Source organism: Onthophagus taurus, chromosome 1 (genome assembly GCF_036711975.1).
Source record: "Onthophagus taurus isolate NC chromosome 1, IU_Otau_3.0, whole genome shotgun sequence".
NCBI classification, from domain to species: Eukaryota; Metazoa; Arthropoda; class Insecta; order Coleoptera; family Scarabaeidae; genus Onthophagus; species Onthophagus taurus.
The window spans coordinates 10318905-10334363 of record NC_091966.1 but is presented as its reverse complement, the minus strand read 5'-3'; the positions used below and the strand labels follow the sequence as shown (position 1 = coordinate 10334363).

The window sequence follows — 15459 nt, the reverse complement described above, 5'->3', positions numbered from 1 at the left end:
GAATCATAAATGAAAATTTAAATATCAAATGTCAGGTTTAACATTAAAACTATGTGATTCCTCAAAATTGTAAAGTATTCAAGTCATTAAACGGTACAGAATTTATTGCATCGCGTTTAAAATTATGCAAATATACGAACGAGAAATTTTTACATGAAACAGAAAATATGGGACGTTTGAAAAGCCGAAAATTCGATGTGTGTCAAAAAGTGAGTGACGTATTGTATATTAGCGAAGGGAATTTCGCTGTGAAATTTATGACGTTTAGATGTCGGTTATCAGGAGTGGATGAGATAATGAATTGGTTTATCTTAGGTATCGTTGTAATTACATTGAAGATTTTTGTGCTCAGTAGCAATTCGTTCGCGATTAAAATAACGAGATTTGTTAAAAATTGTGATCATTTCGAATATCAATACTTGGTTTTCATCGTGGTGGCAGCCACTGTGCCGTTCGTTCCCTGTACGCCGTCGCTGCTTTCAGTGGGTGGTGTAATCAATATTATACGTTTTAGTGGAGCGAGAGTCCTGCGAAGAGCAGAGTTCGGTGTGCTTAATGTGAATGAAACAGTTCGTTATTTACCAACAATATCATCATGCAACCACCACCCAGAAAGGTTATCATCAAACACATTTACATTTACGCCAAATTTCAATTAGCCTTCAATCCAAAGTCCTTAAAAATTTCAAAAATATCGGATAAAATGTACGTTTTGGATTCCGAGTTGTTTTTACTACGTTCGTTTCTCTCTTGTAGGGAAACTACGTCAAGTTTTTGAAAAATCTTCACTCAGAACAATTGGCAAAATTGGCACTTAAGAATCAACATGAATGCGATTTACTCGAGGATATTAGGAGCTTCACTATTAAACGATCCGCGATCGAAAAATCCTACTCGGAAGTATGTGCTTGTGTGTGTTGTGCGTTCCAAATTGTTATCGATTTCAAATTTTCCTTAGGCCCTGTTGAAGATCTCCTCGGCGTATTTGAATAAGAAAATACCTAACATTCCTGATATTAAATTGGACGGTGGAGAGGAAAAATGGTAAGTCCAATTACTTTTTCCGACGGAGGAGATCATAAAATTTTTGCAACATCTGCTCCGAATTAAATTAAATACATCACAACTTTTTTGTGGGTTTACAAACACCAAGATTTTTTCTTTAAGTTAATTTAAAATTTTATGTTCCCTTTTATTTTCTTTTTGTTAAAGGTTAAGTTTCAAATTTTAAATTACAAAGGAATTTTAAGTTGGAATTTAAAATCAAATTGATTTTTTAAGTAAGAATATCAAAGTATCTCTTTTGTTAGTTTTAAAGTTAAATGATTAGTTCAGTGACGATAATGGAAACTAAATAACTCAAACTAAGCACTTCAAACGATGATTGCTCGCTAGTTAATGAAACCTTATCAAGTTGCGATTACGTCAGAAACTTTACAGTGAGGAACAAGATCGATTCCAGAGTTAATCTTGTGTCTATTCTATTAACAGCTCCTATCACTTTTGAAAGAGAATAGTTCAACCTGTCTACTTTCCCGATCAAATCAAGGAAACTTAATTTAAGCTATTAGTTTATTTATATTGCAATTAACAAATAAATTAACACTTGAAAAAGCAGACGACAAACAGAAAACAATCTTTCTTTTATGATCTTGCTTTGAAACCTCCTACGATAAACCATTAGCTTTTCCCAATTCTCATATAAATTAGTATTAAAATGTTTAATTGGAGATGACATACTCAGTAATTACGTTTAACCTGATTAGAACCCAAGAAGGGGATCTTTCGGTTTGCTGTTAACATAGTTTATTTTCTACAGTGTTTTAGATAGTTATGAGGAATAGGAGGTCGATGGTAAGTTCAAAGTTGTTCTTTCTCAAAACAATTATCAACATAATAAGATGGCAAAGTTGAGTAGAATAAAAAGTTTTCCCAACTACTAAGAGCACTACAATATTATTACGATCTGTGCGGTTAACATTTCTGTCCTTCACCCATTTCTCTCGTTGCGCAAGGACTAATATTTTAAATTCTTGGGCCCAACCATGCTGCCCTGATTCCTGTTATACAAGTTTTAGTAGCTGCAAATATGAAGTTCCTACTATTCTAAACGGTTTCGTAGTTATATACGATGTATTTCGAAGGTTACTACTCCATGCCGTATCTATCTACCGTATCTACCATATCTGCAATAGATATGATCAGTTATATGTATGAGAAATGAATGTTTTTTTTTTAATTTAGAATTTTCCTGGTTATTCTTTCGCTTGTCAGCAGCCTATAATAAATTAATTTACGAAATTCAAAATTTTTAGCCAATTTATCCATTATTACCTTAGTTGCTGACCTTTTATGTACTAACTTAAGAAAATCTGAAATCTTTGTTGCTTCACATAATGTGTTAAGACAGGCAATTAGCAACAAGGTTGAAATACGATTCTTTCAAGGCAGCGATTTAATTAGTTATAACAAATTTTTTTGTTTCTAGTTGTAGAGAAAACACAAAGAATTTTATTTTATTGGTGCTTACTATTGAATACCTTCAAAATGAAGTTACTACAGTGTAAACAAACACAATTAGTTATAAGAAGGCATATTGTAATAGGGTTCCAAGATCGTAAAGTGCTCTTCAATGCACTCGACATTCAATTGTACTCGTAAAATACAAAGTGAAAAGTCAGGTGTGCCAATTTTAATGAAAATCACCCCGCAGATGGTCTCAACTGCAGGCGGTGCTTACTCTAGAAAGAACTTCAAACGGAAAGCTTTCCCAAACGAAGTCAGCTAACACAAACTTAAATGCTATTTGGAACTCCAAACGACTTTCTCAAGTTCTGTCATAGTGGGTTCAACTCAGATCATGAAATAGCCGTGGAGGAATCGAGCGAATCACAAGTCAATCTATTCGAATTGCAAGTTACTGCACCTCAAATTGGCCTCAAAACTGCTTGAATATCAAAGGGGTTCATGATGAATAAAAGCAATTTCATGTGTACCTAATTATTAGATATAATCAAATATGATAAAATAAGTTATAACATACATAGAAAGTCGTTGAAGAGGGCGAATCTGGTCAATATACAAGCTATATAGATTCTGTTTTTAATCTTTTTTAAAAGATTTTAATCTTTTCAAATTACTGAAAAGGTGCTTTATAATTATATCAATAAAAACTGTGATAAAAGACATGAGACTGAATTCTTTTTGATTTTTTTCCAATTACTTCACCTTCCAAAATCTTTCCATTGCTTTTACTAGTTTTTCAAATTGAGGTACTAACATACATTTCAGGGACATTGGGGATACATTTTATCACCATTACTACAGACTTACCATAAAGTAAAAAAATTAAAACCGAGAGTAAATTTTACCCAAGAAGTAGTTTGAAATAGAGCCTGAATTAACTTCCGATAGTTTTCTTTGTTGCTGAGTGAACGTTTTGTTGAAACCTTTATCGATATGATAAACGTTCCTAAAATATGAAGCTTGATGAGCATGTCGTTCATCGTTTTTAAAATAAAAATTCTTCCAATAGCGTTAATTTGATAACTGTTTATAATACCGGATCATAGAAAAGTATCTAAATAGAGGTTTTATAAAGCTCCATTTCCGTCGCATTAACTTAATCAAGCACTAACATATGCTTTGTTAACTTAGTTAACTTAAGGTTTTAAATCTTTAGGTTGGTATTATTACTATCAAGTTAATTTAACTGAGCATGCAATTCAATTAGCATATAATAATGGTCCATTGTCGTAAAGTTATGTTGATTATCTCAAAAAATGTTTAGTAACATCAACTACATGTGAATGACGTTGCATTATTTAACTACTCACATCATTTAATCCTGAAAACATCTTATGGTTGCTTTTCCTATGTCATACAGGTGAGCCAATCTTTTTCATTGTCACATACATGTAAATATCTCCTTCAATACACAAATTCGTTGTAAAATTGGTGATATTATTTTTCTAAAGAATCATCGAAATGGATCGAGATGTACTAAATCAATTACGCCCGAGTTACGTAACATTTATTTACTCTTGCGAACTCTTAGAAGTTAGGTGCTTTGCTTGGCAGATTTTATATCAAACTCAAAATGAAGTATGCTCGTGTTCGATTATTTTACCACATTCTCTACATGGTAGTAATAAATGCATATCTTTGCACTGTATAATTTATGATAAAACAGTAATAGAACTTCCTGGTTTCGGAGGTAAAGTAGCAGAAAGATTACACCATAATCAGTCAAAATGAAATCCTTCCCTCACAACACTTGTTTCTGCTGTTTGTTTCATTAGTATAGTGTAATGTAATATTTTGGAAATGTTAGAATTTAATTCTGAACTCAAATTTGTTAACATAGCAGAAATATTCATCATCTTAGCCTAAGCTAAAATTGTAAATATACAATATTCCAGTGTACTGAACATACTATTCAGCTTGTTTGGTGGACTGCTCCTTTAATGCCGACCCAGCATTGAATTAATTTTTTGTTTGTTATCAACGCCGGTGTTCAAGTTCATTCTATTGTGTTTAAATTGACAAAAGTTGCAAGTTCTAGTTATACATATATTGCATTTACAGATTACAGTAATAGGGAAATATAATGGTAAATCATTTCTGCTTAAAACAAGGAGGCATATCTTTCCAATAATTTTTAAATTGCTATTTTAGGTTCATGGTTCAAAACCGACAATTGTAATATAATATATTCTTTTCTAGATCTTTTCACCCAGAGATGGAGGAGTGATGTTTTAGATATATCTGTTTCTATTATCTGAATTTTATAGAGGCTTACAATAATCGGGATCTCGGAGTCACGGATCATTTACCCGGTTCTTCAAGGAAAGCTGTTTACTAATGCATCATTCTAAAGCAAGACTCTTCAACTTGTAGACTTAAGCTTTATTAACATAGGACATTTTGCAGTATTATTTTGCAATACTACAACTCATTGCGCGAGTACATGCCAAGGGATCATGGGATTAGGGCAACACCCCGCTTTAAGCAACAAAATGACACACAACACTAATGAGGTTTCTAGTATAACATATTAAATAGTTGGAGTATGCAAAATGGCCCTTTGTGCGCCGCATATAATATACGTATTCCGCAGTACTTAAATACATCCCATTAACGCGTTGTGGTGTTGGATCCTGGATCCATTTTTGGTTGTTATTGCTTCACCGTGTTAATTCCTGGATGGTTTTCTATCATTTTCTTGCCTGCTCCATAACCTTATCCCATCAAGTTATTTCGTGAGTAGGTGTGCTCACACTACAAGGTATCCGCATCGTTTGAGTTGCTTGTTTTTAAGTTCAACTATTGTTTTCTGAACTACTCTTCCCTTATACTACTTCTATTTCTGATTCTGCACACCACTATTCAGAGATACTACAATTTTGCCAACTTTTTTTATTTAACTTTATTAACTAATTAATTGCCATGATGCTGATCTATACGGTAACATATTGTTTGATAAATAAAAAATTTACATTTTTGTCTTTGTTGATTTTCGCTCCAAAGTATTCAATTTGATTAGTACACTGCATCTTTTTGTTTTCTATTTGAATGTGGGTTCTATTTGTTCCTCCCTCGTGATAGACATTGTTTTACTTTTATCAATATTGTAGTATGTCATCAACATATGTTCTAGACTTGTTCTTCAAGTTTCCTTTTTGATTTTTTGATAATGCTGGTAATGTATTTAATGAAAAGGAAACGACTAAGATTGTCGCCCTATTCTTCTTTCTCATTCCAAAGGATATTTGTCATTTTTATTCATTGAGCCTTCTATTATTTCCATAGCATTTTTTATTACAGCAATGTGAACCTGAGATATCATAAGGATATTTTGGGAAATAAAGCGTTTGGTTTATTTGCTTCCTTGTTTTATGAGTTTGCTTCCTTCAGGTATTCCTCTGACCAGTGCTTTGTGAGCAACCTTGCACAGCCAAGAAGCACATAATTCATGTTCACTTAATAAAGAGTATTTGTTCCACCGTCCAATCATGTTCTACATAATTACGTTGATTAAATTTGGTACACATCTGTGCCCTGTGGACATCCTCTAGCAAGAATCACTTCTAGAGGACTTCTCAACTAGCCGAATCTATTCTTTCATGATATTGTTACTTATATTATAACTCTCTTTGATAGGAGATTAGTTTATCAAATCGCTTCTTCTCTATCAATGAGTTCTGATAGATCTATTATAATCTGAATGCTTTTTAGATTTCAATATTAGAAAAATCAAAAGTTGTATGGCAGTTTAAGTTTTTGTTTATTCTTGAATAATTTTTAATGTTGATATTAAATTATAAAAAATTTCTTACTTATTAAGTAATATTAATGTATTGTTATAACTTAATAAACAAAATTTTTGTTTAGGAATATGTGGAACGTTTGGCGTACAGTTTTAGAAGAAAACGAAAAGTTAGCTCGAGCTAGATTGGCTGCAGTGGAAGTTTTTCAACAGCAAATTGCAGATGACGCAAAAGTGTTGAGGGCTCACAAGTTGGCCGCAGCCAGGAAGGTTAGTTAGAAAATTTTACAATTTTCTTTGCAACTTTATTTTTTTTGCGAACTTTTCGATTTTCCTCAAACACAGTGTGTAGACCAGTTAGCCATCGTACAGAAAGAACTCCAAACTTGTGTGATCGACGTTGATAAAACGAAGAAATTATACTTTGATGAAGAGCATAGCGCCCACGATGTTAGAGATAAAGCCAGAGACATCGAAGAAAAGTAAGTTTCATATCTAATATTAATTATTTTTCAATTAAATTACATGTTTTTGATTTTGGTTAATAAAATGTTATCTTTATTGGGTCATATAATGTATTTGATTTGTGATAAAATGTACTTACAAGTAACTTTGGTTGGTTTAAATTAATTGCAGAGGGACTTAAAACTTTTTTATTAAGTATAAAAGAATTAATTGTACTCTAGGGATGCATTTAAGAAATAGATAACGTATTTTTTCTTTAATAAAAAACTTTTAGATTAAAAAAGAAAAAAGGGTCATTCTTCCAATCAATCACATCGTTACAAAAAAATAGTGCTAAAGTATCATCAAAACGCGACCAATTAGAAGAGAAATCAACGGGAGCAAGAAACGATTACATTCTCTGTTTAGCAGCCGCGAACGCCCACCAAACCAGATATTTCGTAGTAGATCTTCAACTAGCCATGACGACGATGGAGAGTAACGTATACGACAAAGTAGCAGAATATTTAACCTTGATGGGTCGCACGGAACTTTTAACGTGTTCAGCTATGCAAAACTCCTTTAGCACAATCCGCGATCAAGCGAAGCAACTAACCAGAGAATACAACCTCCAATGTTGTTACCTCTATTATCCCGTATTAAAACAACACATTCAATACGATTACGAACCGTGCGATAACGATGCTGTGCATACGATAACGGCTGATCACGATTCTGCTGCGGCTACGTTAAGTAAAGAAGCGAGAAGATGGGCTACGAAAATAGCCAGAGAAAATAATAATATTAAAGAGTCGGTGAGGAAATTACAGATTTATACTGCGCTAAGGGAATCTGGTCAAAAGACGGATCCGAATGATCCCAACGGACCCGATTTGGAAACAAAAATTGAAGAAATGAAGCAGAATATTAGGAGAAGTGAAACGGCCAAAACGAAAGCGGATGCGCGTATTGAAGCTCTTAGGAAAGGTGGTGTTAATGTTGATGAGTGGTTACAGGAAGCTGAAACGTTGACGGTTCAAGATATTCAAAGGTCAACGAGTTCATTGTCGATGAGGACGGATGCGTCAGGTGCTGCGGTAAGTTTTTTTATACACTTTAATGACATTAATTACATACAAGCTATAAATCTGTTGAGATTTTTTTTACTTTTGGAGGAGAAAATTGTGTTAAAACTTCTTGATATCACATTTTTGTGTAATATTTACGCATTACTTAGACGTTTCAGGGTAATGGCATATTGCATGTTTGTGAAGGTTCAATTTTAACTTCAATTTTAAAATCGCTCGATCTACGTCCAGCTTAAAATAAAAGTTATCTTGTTGTATATACAAGTGTTTACTATACACTATAAAAATTCAATATCTCTTAAACTTTGTAAATAAATAATATTATCTGATATCTTACATATTTGGGTTTGAAAATTATTTAGTTTTATAATATTTGCTGGTAAACAACATTAAACCAGTTTTGATGTATATTCTTAGCAAATTTCACAAAATATGAAAACAGTAAATGTAATATGCTGCATTATCCATATTAAATATTTATTTATGGGTTCAAGGTGATAAAGCCGTACGTTTCTTTAAGTCGGGCAGGTAGATAATGCGGACCAACGACATTGCAATTCAATAATCTAGCCTTTAGCATATTAAATGGGGGTTTTGAAATAATTATTTAAGATACTTGTTTTTGCTATTCTTCCTTTTGAAACCATTTAAAATGTTCCGGAATAAAGTTGACTTCCTGGAATGCAAACTTAGAGGCTTGGATGTTAATCTTGTCAAGTAAATTACAGATAGTATTATTGTCAGATATATTGTTTGGTAAAGAACTCGTTCGGAAATTTCGTTCGGTTTAAACTCAGCTTTGCTTGTTAATTTTTATTGACGGTTTGTTGCTGTTTATAATATTCCTAATTATTTCGCTGCTAAAATCTTAAATTATAGAAAGTCTGCCAGTGAAGCAAATTTTTGATTAAAATATCTTCTGGATACAGAGTTTATTATATTCACAATATAATTCAATCGATCTTGAGTTTGGACAACGTGCAGTTGCTAGGAGATTCAAACAATCACGTACCTGTTTGTTTGCGTCCTCAGACGAACGGCTAAACCCAAAAGTTTCTAGTTCTAGTGTTAGTTCAATAAAAATATACAATAATTGAACGCTGTATAACAACTAAAACTGGAACTACTAGACCTAGAACTAAAAACATTCGGGTTTAGTCTTCTAAAGAGATGCACGGCTAAACCCGAATGTTTCTAGTACTAGGTTTACTGTTAGTTCGAGGTCTAGTATAGGTTCTAATTTTAATTGTTATTCAGCGTTAAATTGTTGTATATTTTTATTGAACTGGATGTGGAGCTAACACTAAACCTAGAACTAGAAGCATTCAGGTTTAGCTGACTTAAGAGAAGTTGTCTAAACCCGAATGTTTCTAGTTCTAGTGTTAGTTCTAGTTGATCAGTAAATTTCTGAGCTTATGTTGCAAATGAGTTAAATTATATGGAGTTAGTACAAAAAAGTAAATAATAAAATTCGTTTCTGTTGGCCGTGTACTGGAAAGATAAACGGTATTTTATTATTATCAACAAATATATCTAAACTACTATAAAAGTTGAGTGCAGGACGTTTGTTTTGTGGATATTGCCAATGCTATTGGTGCTTACTGTAGAACACCTGTGTACAAGATTGTGTACAGTACCTATTTTATGTAAAATCGATATATATATTATATTTGACATATCGATATAAATCAATCTACTTCAAATGCTGCCAAAATATTATCGAAAGTATTTTCAATCTATACTCATTGTTCATATCCATGTAGTTTTAGTTGTATTTTAGTTTTAACACTTTGCAGAGTACATGCAGCTAAATTATGCAGTTTCATAATACATTTTCATTGTTTCGTAATTTTCTCATTTATATTTTGATAAAAACTTGACCGATTGTGGTTCGTCTTTACTCAATGGGGTTAATTTCACTTTTTCTTTTGTAAATCAATGCTCAACTTGTTTGCGTCTTTGAACTCTGTTTTTCAACATGAATTGAATATCATCTACATAAATTCTCGCTTTCTAGGAAAATTGGAATAAATAAAATGGGTATCTTTGAAACGCAACTTGGTATTGTTAATATTGAAGGTGTTTTGTCCGAACCTAAGTCACATGTTGTGTATTTAATTTATAAAGCTTAAACAATATTTTAGAGGGAATAGCATTCACAAGATTCCAGAAAATGAGGAAGCTGGCAATGTTTTAACTCAATTCAATAACTCAACTCTTCAAGAATCATCTCAAACTGACAACCTTCAAGTTTGGTCTGTGTAAAATCGAATTGGTAATTTCCATTTGTCGACTAACCAATAAGTTTATTTTCTAATTGGCAAATTCGTTTGATATGGGACCATCATATGTCCTGGCTACAAAATAAGTTCTTTAAGACATATATATTTCTTGTTACTAAATGGTCTAATAATCTAATGATGATTGGAATGGAATTACACGGAGGAATAGCTATATTTTTTCTTACATTTTCATTTAGTGCTTCAAGACATATATGGAGTTCGGATGATAAATGAGAAGAAGATTAATGGTATATTATTGATTAATGACTTGGTAAATAATTGATCGTATTCTTTTTTCCGCCTCGACTTGGTTCTTGTTGTATCTCTTTTTTACTTTATACATTTAATGAAATTAGCCATTCTGTGTTTAGATTACGTTGTTTGCTCACTTTGTAGCTGTGAGATATCATATTGTTAATGACGCTTTTAATACATCTGGTATTTCGTCAATCTGGTACGATCCTGGTAATTATTTTTATCTTCTTTCAAGTGACAATTACTACATCGTGTATCGATTAGAGTCATTGTTTCATTTTAATCATTCCATTATGTTTGTTTTTGACAATTGGAGTGATGTGTTTTCCTTTGCCTGCAAGATAATGGTGATTATTGCGCTGGTTATGGTGATATTTATCTATCAATATCATATTACTTATACGATTATAGCAAAAAATCATTACAGATACAGTACATTTACTGATTAGGAGGCAAAATAGCTTATTTATGACCTTACTCTGGTTCTTGGTTGGTAGCGTTAAACTCCATCTCCAATTATTGTTTTTTTTAGGTTTATGTCCACATTTTATCATTGTGGTTACTCAATACTTAGATGCCTTTATTATAAAAAAATATTTAATGTCGCTAATAAATTTTGGTAAAGTTTTGCATAATTCTTGTAAAGGATTTATTTTTAAACGTATTCAATGCGTTTAAAATACTTGTCTCCGTTTTATATTCGCAATAAAGAGAAGAAACACTCGCATACTCGCAGTTGGCTTACATAGTTTAATATGACATGTCGGAGAAATTCGCATGCTACGTGTTCCTTGCACCGGTTCATTTTAAATAACTCCTCTCGCTATCTGTGGAATAAAATTTGTTTGCGCTCTGTCGGTCATAATGCTAACATTTGCCATCGTTTCACCCTCTCTATACCTGCACTTATTTATTCAAGCATTCCTTCTCTTATAATGTTTGTAAAATTTGAAACTTAACTTTAATTTTGTTTGTGAAAGTTACTTAAAACCGCACAATGAGAAAGACAATACTTTCTCATTGTGCGGTTTATTCATTTCAAGTATTATTTCCGGGAATATCGCATGTGAAATGACGGTTTGTATATAAATAAAACTGCATAACAAATCCGCGATAAAAACGTTTCTATCTAAATTGTGATTTCATTAAACAACATACATTCATTGTGTTCTAAAAGCATATAAGGCTATAAGCAAGGTATGAAGCGCTTCACACTCAAGTTTTCGTGTTTTTATGTGGGACAGATACCAAAACAAGAATATTCTCATAAATAATATTGCAAAAATGTTTGATATGTAATAGTTTCTGTTAACTTTTAGTATACCTACGTTAAAAATCACAAGCTCTGATTTGTGTCTTTTTTATGATTACAAAGCTTTGCATGTTATTATCTTACTTTATATTATTATTTGTTTATCTCTATTTAAAGTGTAAATTATATGAAATGTTAGATAATGTGTTTAGATAACACACCACTTCTGCTTAATCCTCTTTAGCCCATATAATAACACAGATCTGTGATTGTACGTTAATAGATTTGTGTTTACCTTTACATGGTCACTTAGCGCCGTCACCGCACAATGAAGATAATCAGCTTGTTAACTGGAGATTAATTTATAGTATGATTATTCTAATTTCTGGTCATATTATAATTTAATCGTTTAATCATAGATAGATTAATAAATTAGTAATTAGTAGTTAATTATATTAGTTAATAGTTGCTGATAGTTATTAATTTGGTTTCACTCAAAAATGCCAAATCATCAGGAAAGTATGTTGTTAATTTATGGAGAGGCTAATCAATACAAATGCCGCTGGGTAGTATTAATCTCGAAAGGTATGCGCACTAAGTTGCTTTTGAACATAATGTGCCCTTGGTTTCGACGTATTCCGGTTATTAGGTACAACTTGGCAAACCTATTTTGGCCGGTCAATTGAGCGAAAGAACAAGTGCGACAGTAAATCCTTAAAATTCGTCTATAAAATGTTCTTTATTTCACGATGATACCTCCATTCGTTCATGAGATAAAATTTATATTTCATATCTACAACAATTACACTTGCAGAATTGGATTTAAAATATCATAACAACGATGATAACCGAAAATAAGAAATTGTTTAGGGTGCATTATATCTTCATTAAATTTGCTTTAAACTGCTTTTTATTTTATATCGATATCTCAATTTGTTTGTGAGATACCTAAAGATTAATTACCATAACATTTAAGTTTAAGTTTATGCAAGGTTGCCTTCAAAAATTCATAAATCTGAAATTTAAAGATTTGAAAAAATCATCTTCAAAATATTAAATACTAAGGAAATTTGCTTCAAATTGGTTTTTAATTCATGTTGATATCTCTATTCATTCTTGAGATATAATTCTTTGAAGTTCTAAATTTTAAATTTATAACTTATAGTAATCAAACATGCAGAGTTGGATTTAAAAAATCATACCTATCATGTTTATAGAAAATAAGAAATTATTTATAGTGGATCTTCATTAAATTAGCTTTAAACTGCGTTTTATTTCATGATGATATCTCTATTCGTTCTTGAGACACTATTGTTTGAATTTCTGAAACAATCATATAAGGAGGTTAGGTCTAAAAAATCGTAACAATGAAGCTTATGGAAAATAAAAAATCATTTATGGTACATTGAATCGTCATTAAATTTACTTTAAATTGTTTTGTATTTCATCATTATGTCTCAATTCGTTCTTGAGATACGATATTTTCAATTTCTACTCTTAAAATCTGTAATAATCAAATATGTTACCAATGATGTTTATGAAAATTAAAAAACTATTTTTGGCACAATAAATCTTCATCAAGCTTCCTTTAAAATGTGTTTTATTTCAAGATGGTATCTCCATTCGTTCTTAGGATACGGTATTTTAAATTTCTATTCTTAAAATCTACAATAAACAAATATGCCGAACTAGTTTAAAAATAATAACAATTATATTTATGGAGATTAAGAAATTGTTTATGGCACTTTGAATCTGTATTAAATTTGCATTAAAATGCTGTGAATTTCGTCCCATCTCAAGTGGTTCTTGAGATACGATATTTAAGTGGATGGAAACTAATTAATAAACGTGTTGACAATCAACTCGTCGGCTCTTCCACTTCAACAACTCTTCTAATTGATGTAGCAGTGTGGCAGTTGTTTTTTTTGGAGATCATCTCATTTATAAAGTACTTTTTGCAAAAAATATATCAGATATTTACATCTTGTAGGACTTTACAAAATCCTTTTAGTGGTATTTTTAACTTAACTAGTTTGAATTTTTATTAGAATGCATATTAGTTTAAAATCTTCTTTGGTGTAACGTTCAACAGCTTGTTTTTTCAAGTGTGCTTCAGAAAGCTTCCTAATTAAGCGATAGGATTGGGCTTGTACCAAGAATTTTTTTGAATTAGGAAGCGAAATAGATTTAGCTGTTTTCGAGTACGTATTTTTGCCCAAAAAACTCTTTTTATAAATGATTACAAGATGATATTTCAGAAAATAACTTAAATAAAGCTAAAAAGATGAGAAACATGTTTTGATACATTCTAATATTTGTAGAATATAAAAATACATCAACTCTCTTTTTAGGATCATCCAAGTTCAGATTCATTTTACGATAGTGATTACGCGGAAGGTGATACCGCAACAATTCCAGCGGAAAGACCGCAAGAACCAGAGGAACCCCAACGTGATGATAGCCAAGAGGTCGACGGTGAGTGGGGTAGGCAACGATTTTTTTGTGAAAAATCAAGTGTTTCGCATGTTGATCGTTGTCACCCTCGTATGCATAAAATTTGTTTTGTATCAACCCAACATTTTCTCCCTCGATTAATTTATCGTCTTTTTCTCTTTTTTTTTTAACAACAAAAAAACAAAAAAAAAAATAGCTATGCTGGAACAAGAACGTCAACGGATAGAACAATTAACCGCGGGTTGGGACGATCCAACGCAGGTAGATTGGGGTGCGGATGATGCGGAACCGGAGGGATTACCCAGAGAAAGGACGCCATCAGGACCAACGTTGAAATGTACGGCGTTGTATTCGTATACGGTAAGTGCGCAATTACCCTTCGGATCGTCGAGCAATAATTAATAATGGAATGCACTTTGAAAAGTGTTTTTTTTTGTTCGGGAATCAGGTTGGAAAGTCGGTCTGGCGATTGCTTTATCGAACCTCGCTCGGGAAATTGTGTCGAGTCAGCGCGACGCTTTCCGCTTTTTTTGTTTCAGTCACAGGTTTTGTGCTAATTATATTCAGTTTGGTCCGGTTTTGATAAAAAATAAAGCGAAAAAAGAAGAACCATGTAAAAATCTATAAAAAGTATAGATTTTTTGTCTCTGACATCTTTTATGTGCAAAGATAAAAGATAGGGTTTTGTTTTAGAAACAAGTTGATTGGGTCGCTAAATTAGAAATTTTCTACATCGGGTTCTTTATTAATTTTTTTTTGTGTTAAGTTCCAATATAAAATTTTCATTTCAGGGTAAATGAATTACACATCTTGCACTCTATTGAAAGTTTCATTTCTGAAATGAAACGAAAATTTGTTCCAAGAACTAAAATCACTTTTCATCATAATCTAATTCAAAAATAGAACTGCAATACGACCCCCTTTGAAGAATTTAATTAACTTAGCAGACACCATCATAAGGATCTCATCTTCTCGTTACTGCAGCTCAGTTATTATTAATTTCCATTTAGGTTCTCGTTCGGGCCATTTTCGCATCGAAAATTTAATTTAGTCGATTGCACCACATCCTGCTGCATTTTCGATTTGGTCCCATTTTCTTATCTCGTTTGCAGGCCCAGAATCCTGACGAGCTGACAATCGTGGAGAATGAACAGTTGGAGGTCGTCGGGGAGGGTGACGGCGACGGTTGGCTTCGCGCCAGAAACTATCGCGGTGAGGAGGGTTATGTCCCTCACAATTACCTGGATGTCGAACGGGAACAATCGGTAACAACTCCTGGCTTAGTTCAACAGATTTCCTTTTCGTCCGTTGACTACACGGTGGACAACGAAGAGGAAAGTCTTCCGCAATCCGAAACGAACCAATCACCAGAACAAGTAAGTTAAAAATTTTTTAAAGAAACGTTTCGTGAGTTGA

The 15459-nt window shown here is 32.4% G+C and overlaps 1 protein-coding gene across 5 annotated transcripts in view; it reads left to right on the top strand.

Moving 5' to 3' along the window:
- The window catches only part of LOC111420510 (nervous wreck), a 29455-nt gene continuing 13996 nt past the window's right edge, over positions 1 to 15459 (top strand). For 2 of the 5 annotated variants that reach the window (XM_023053515.2, XM_023053518.2), the window contains exons 1-9: positions 1 to 209; positions 757 to 900; positions 959 to 1044; positions 6394 to 6538; positions 6614 to 6750; positions 7008 to 7809; positions 13941 to 14073; positions 14240 to 14403; positions 15156 to 15419. In XM_023053515.2, the coding sequence (XP_022909283.1) occupies positions 168 to 209; positions 757 to 900; positions 959 to 1044; positions 6394 to 6538; positions 6614 to 6750; positions 7008 to 7809; positions 13941 to 14073; positions 14240 to 14403; positions 15156 to 15419 (1917 nt within the window). In that variant the 5' untranslated portion in view covers positions 1 to 167. Of the gene's footprint in view, positions 210 to 262; positions 617 to 756; positions 901 to 958; positions 1045 to 6393; positions 6539 to 6613; positions 6751 to 7007; positions 7810 to 13940; positions 14074 to 14239; positions 14404 to 15155; positions 15420 to 15459 lie in introns of those variants that run through there. The other 3 variants (XM_023053516.2, XM_071196718.1, XM_023053517.2) reach the window with 3 other exon arrangements.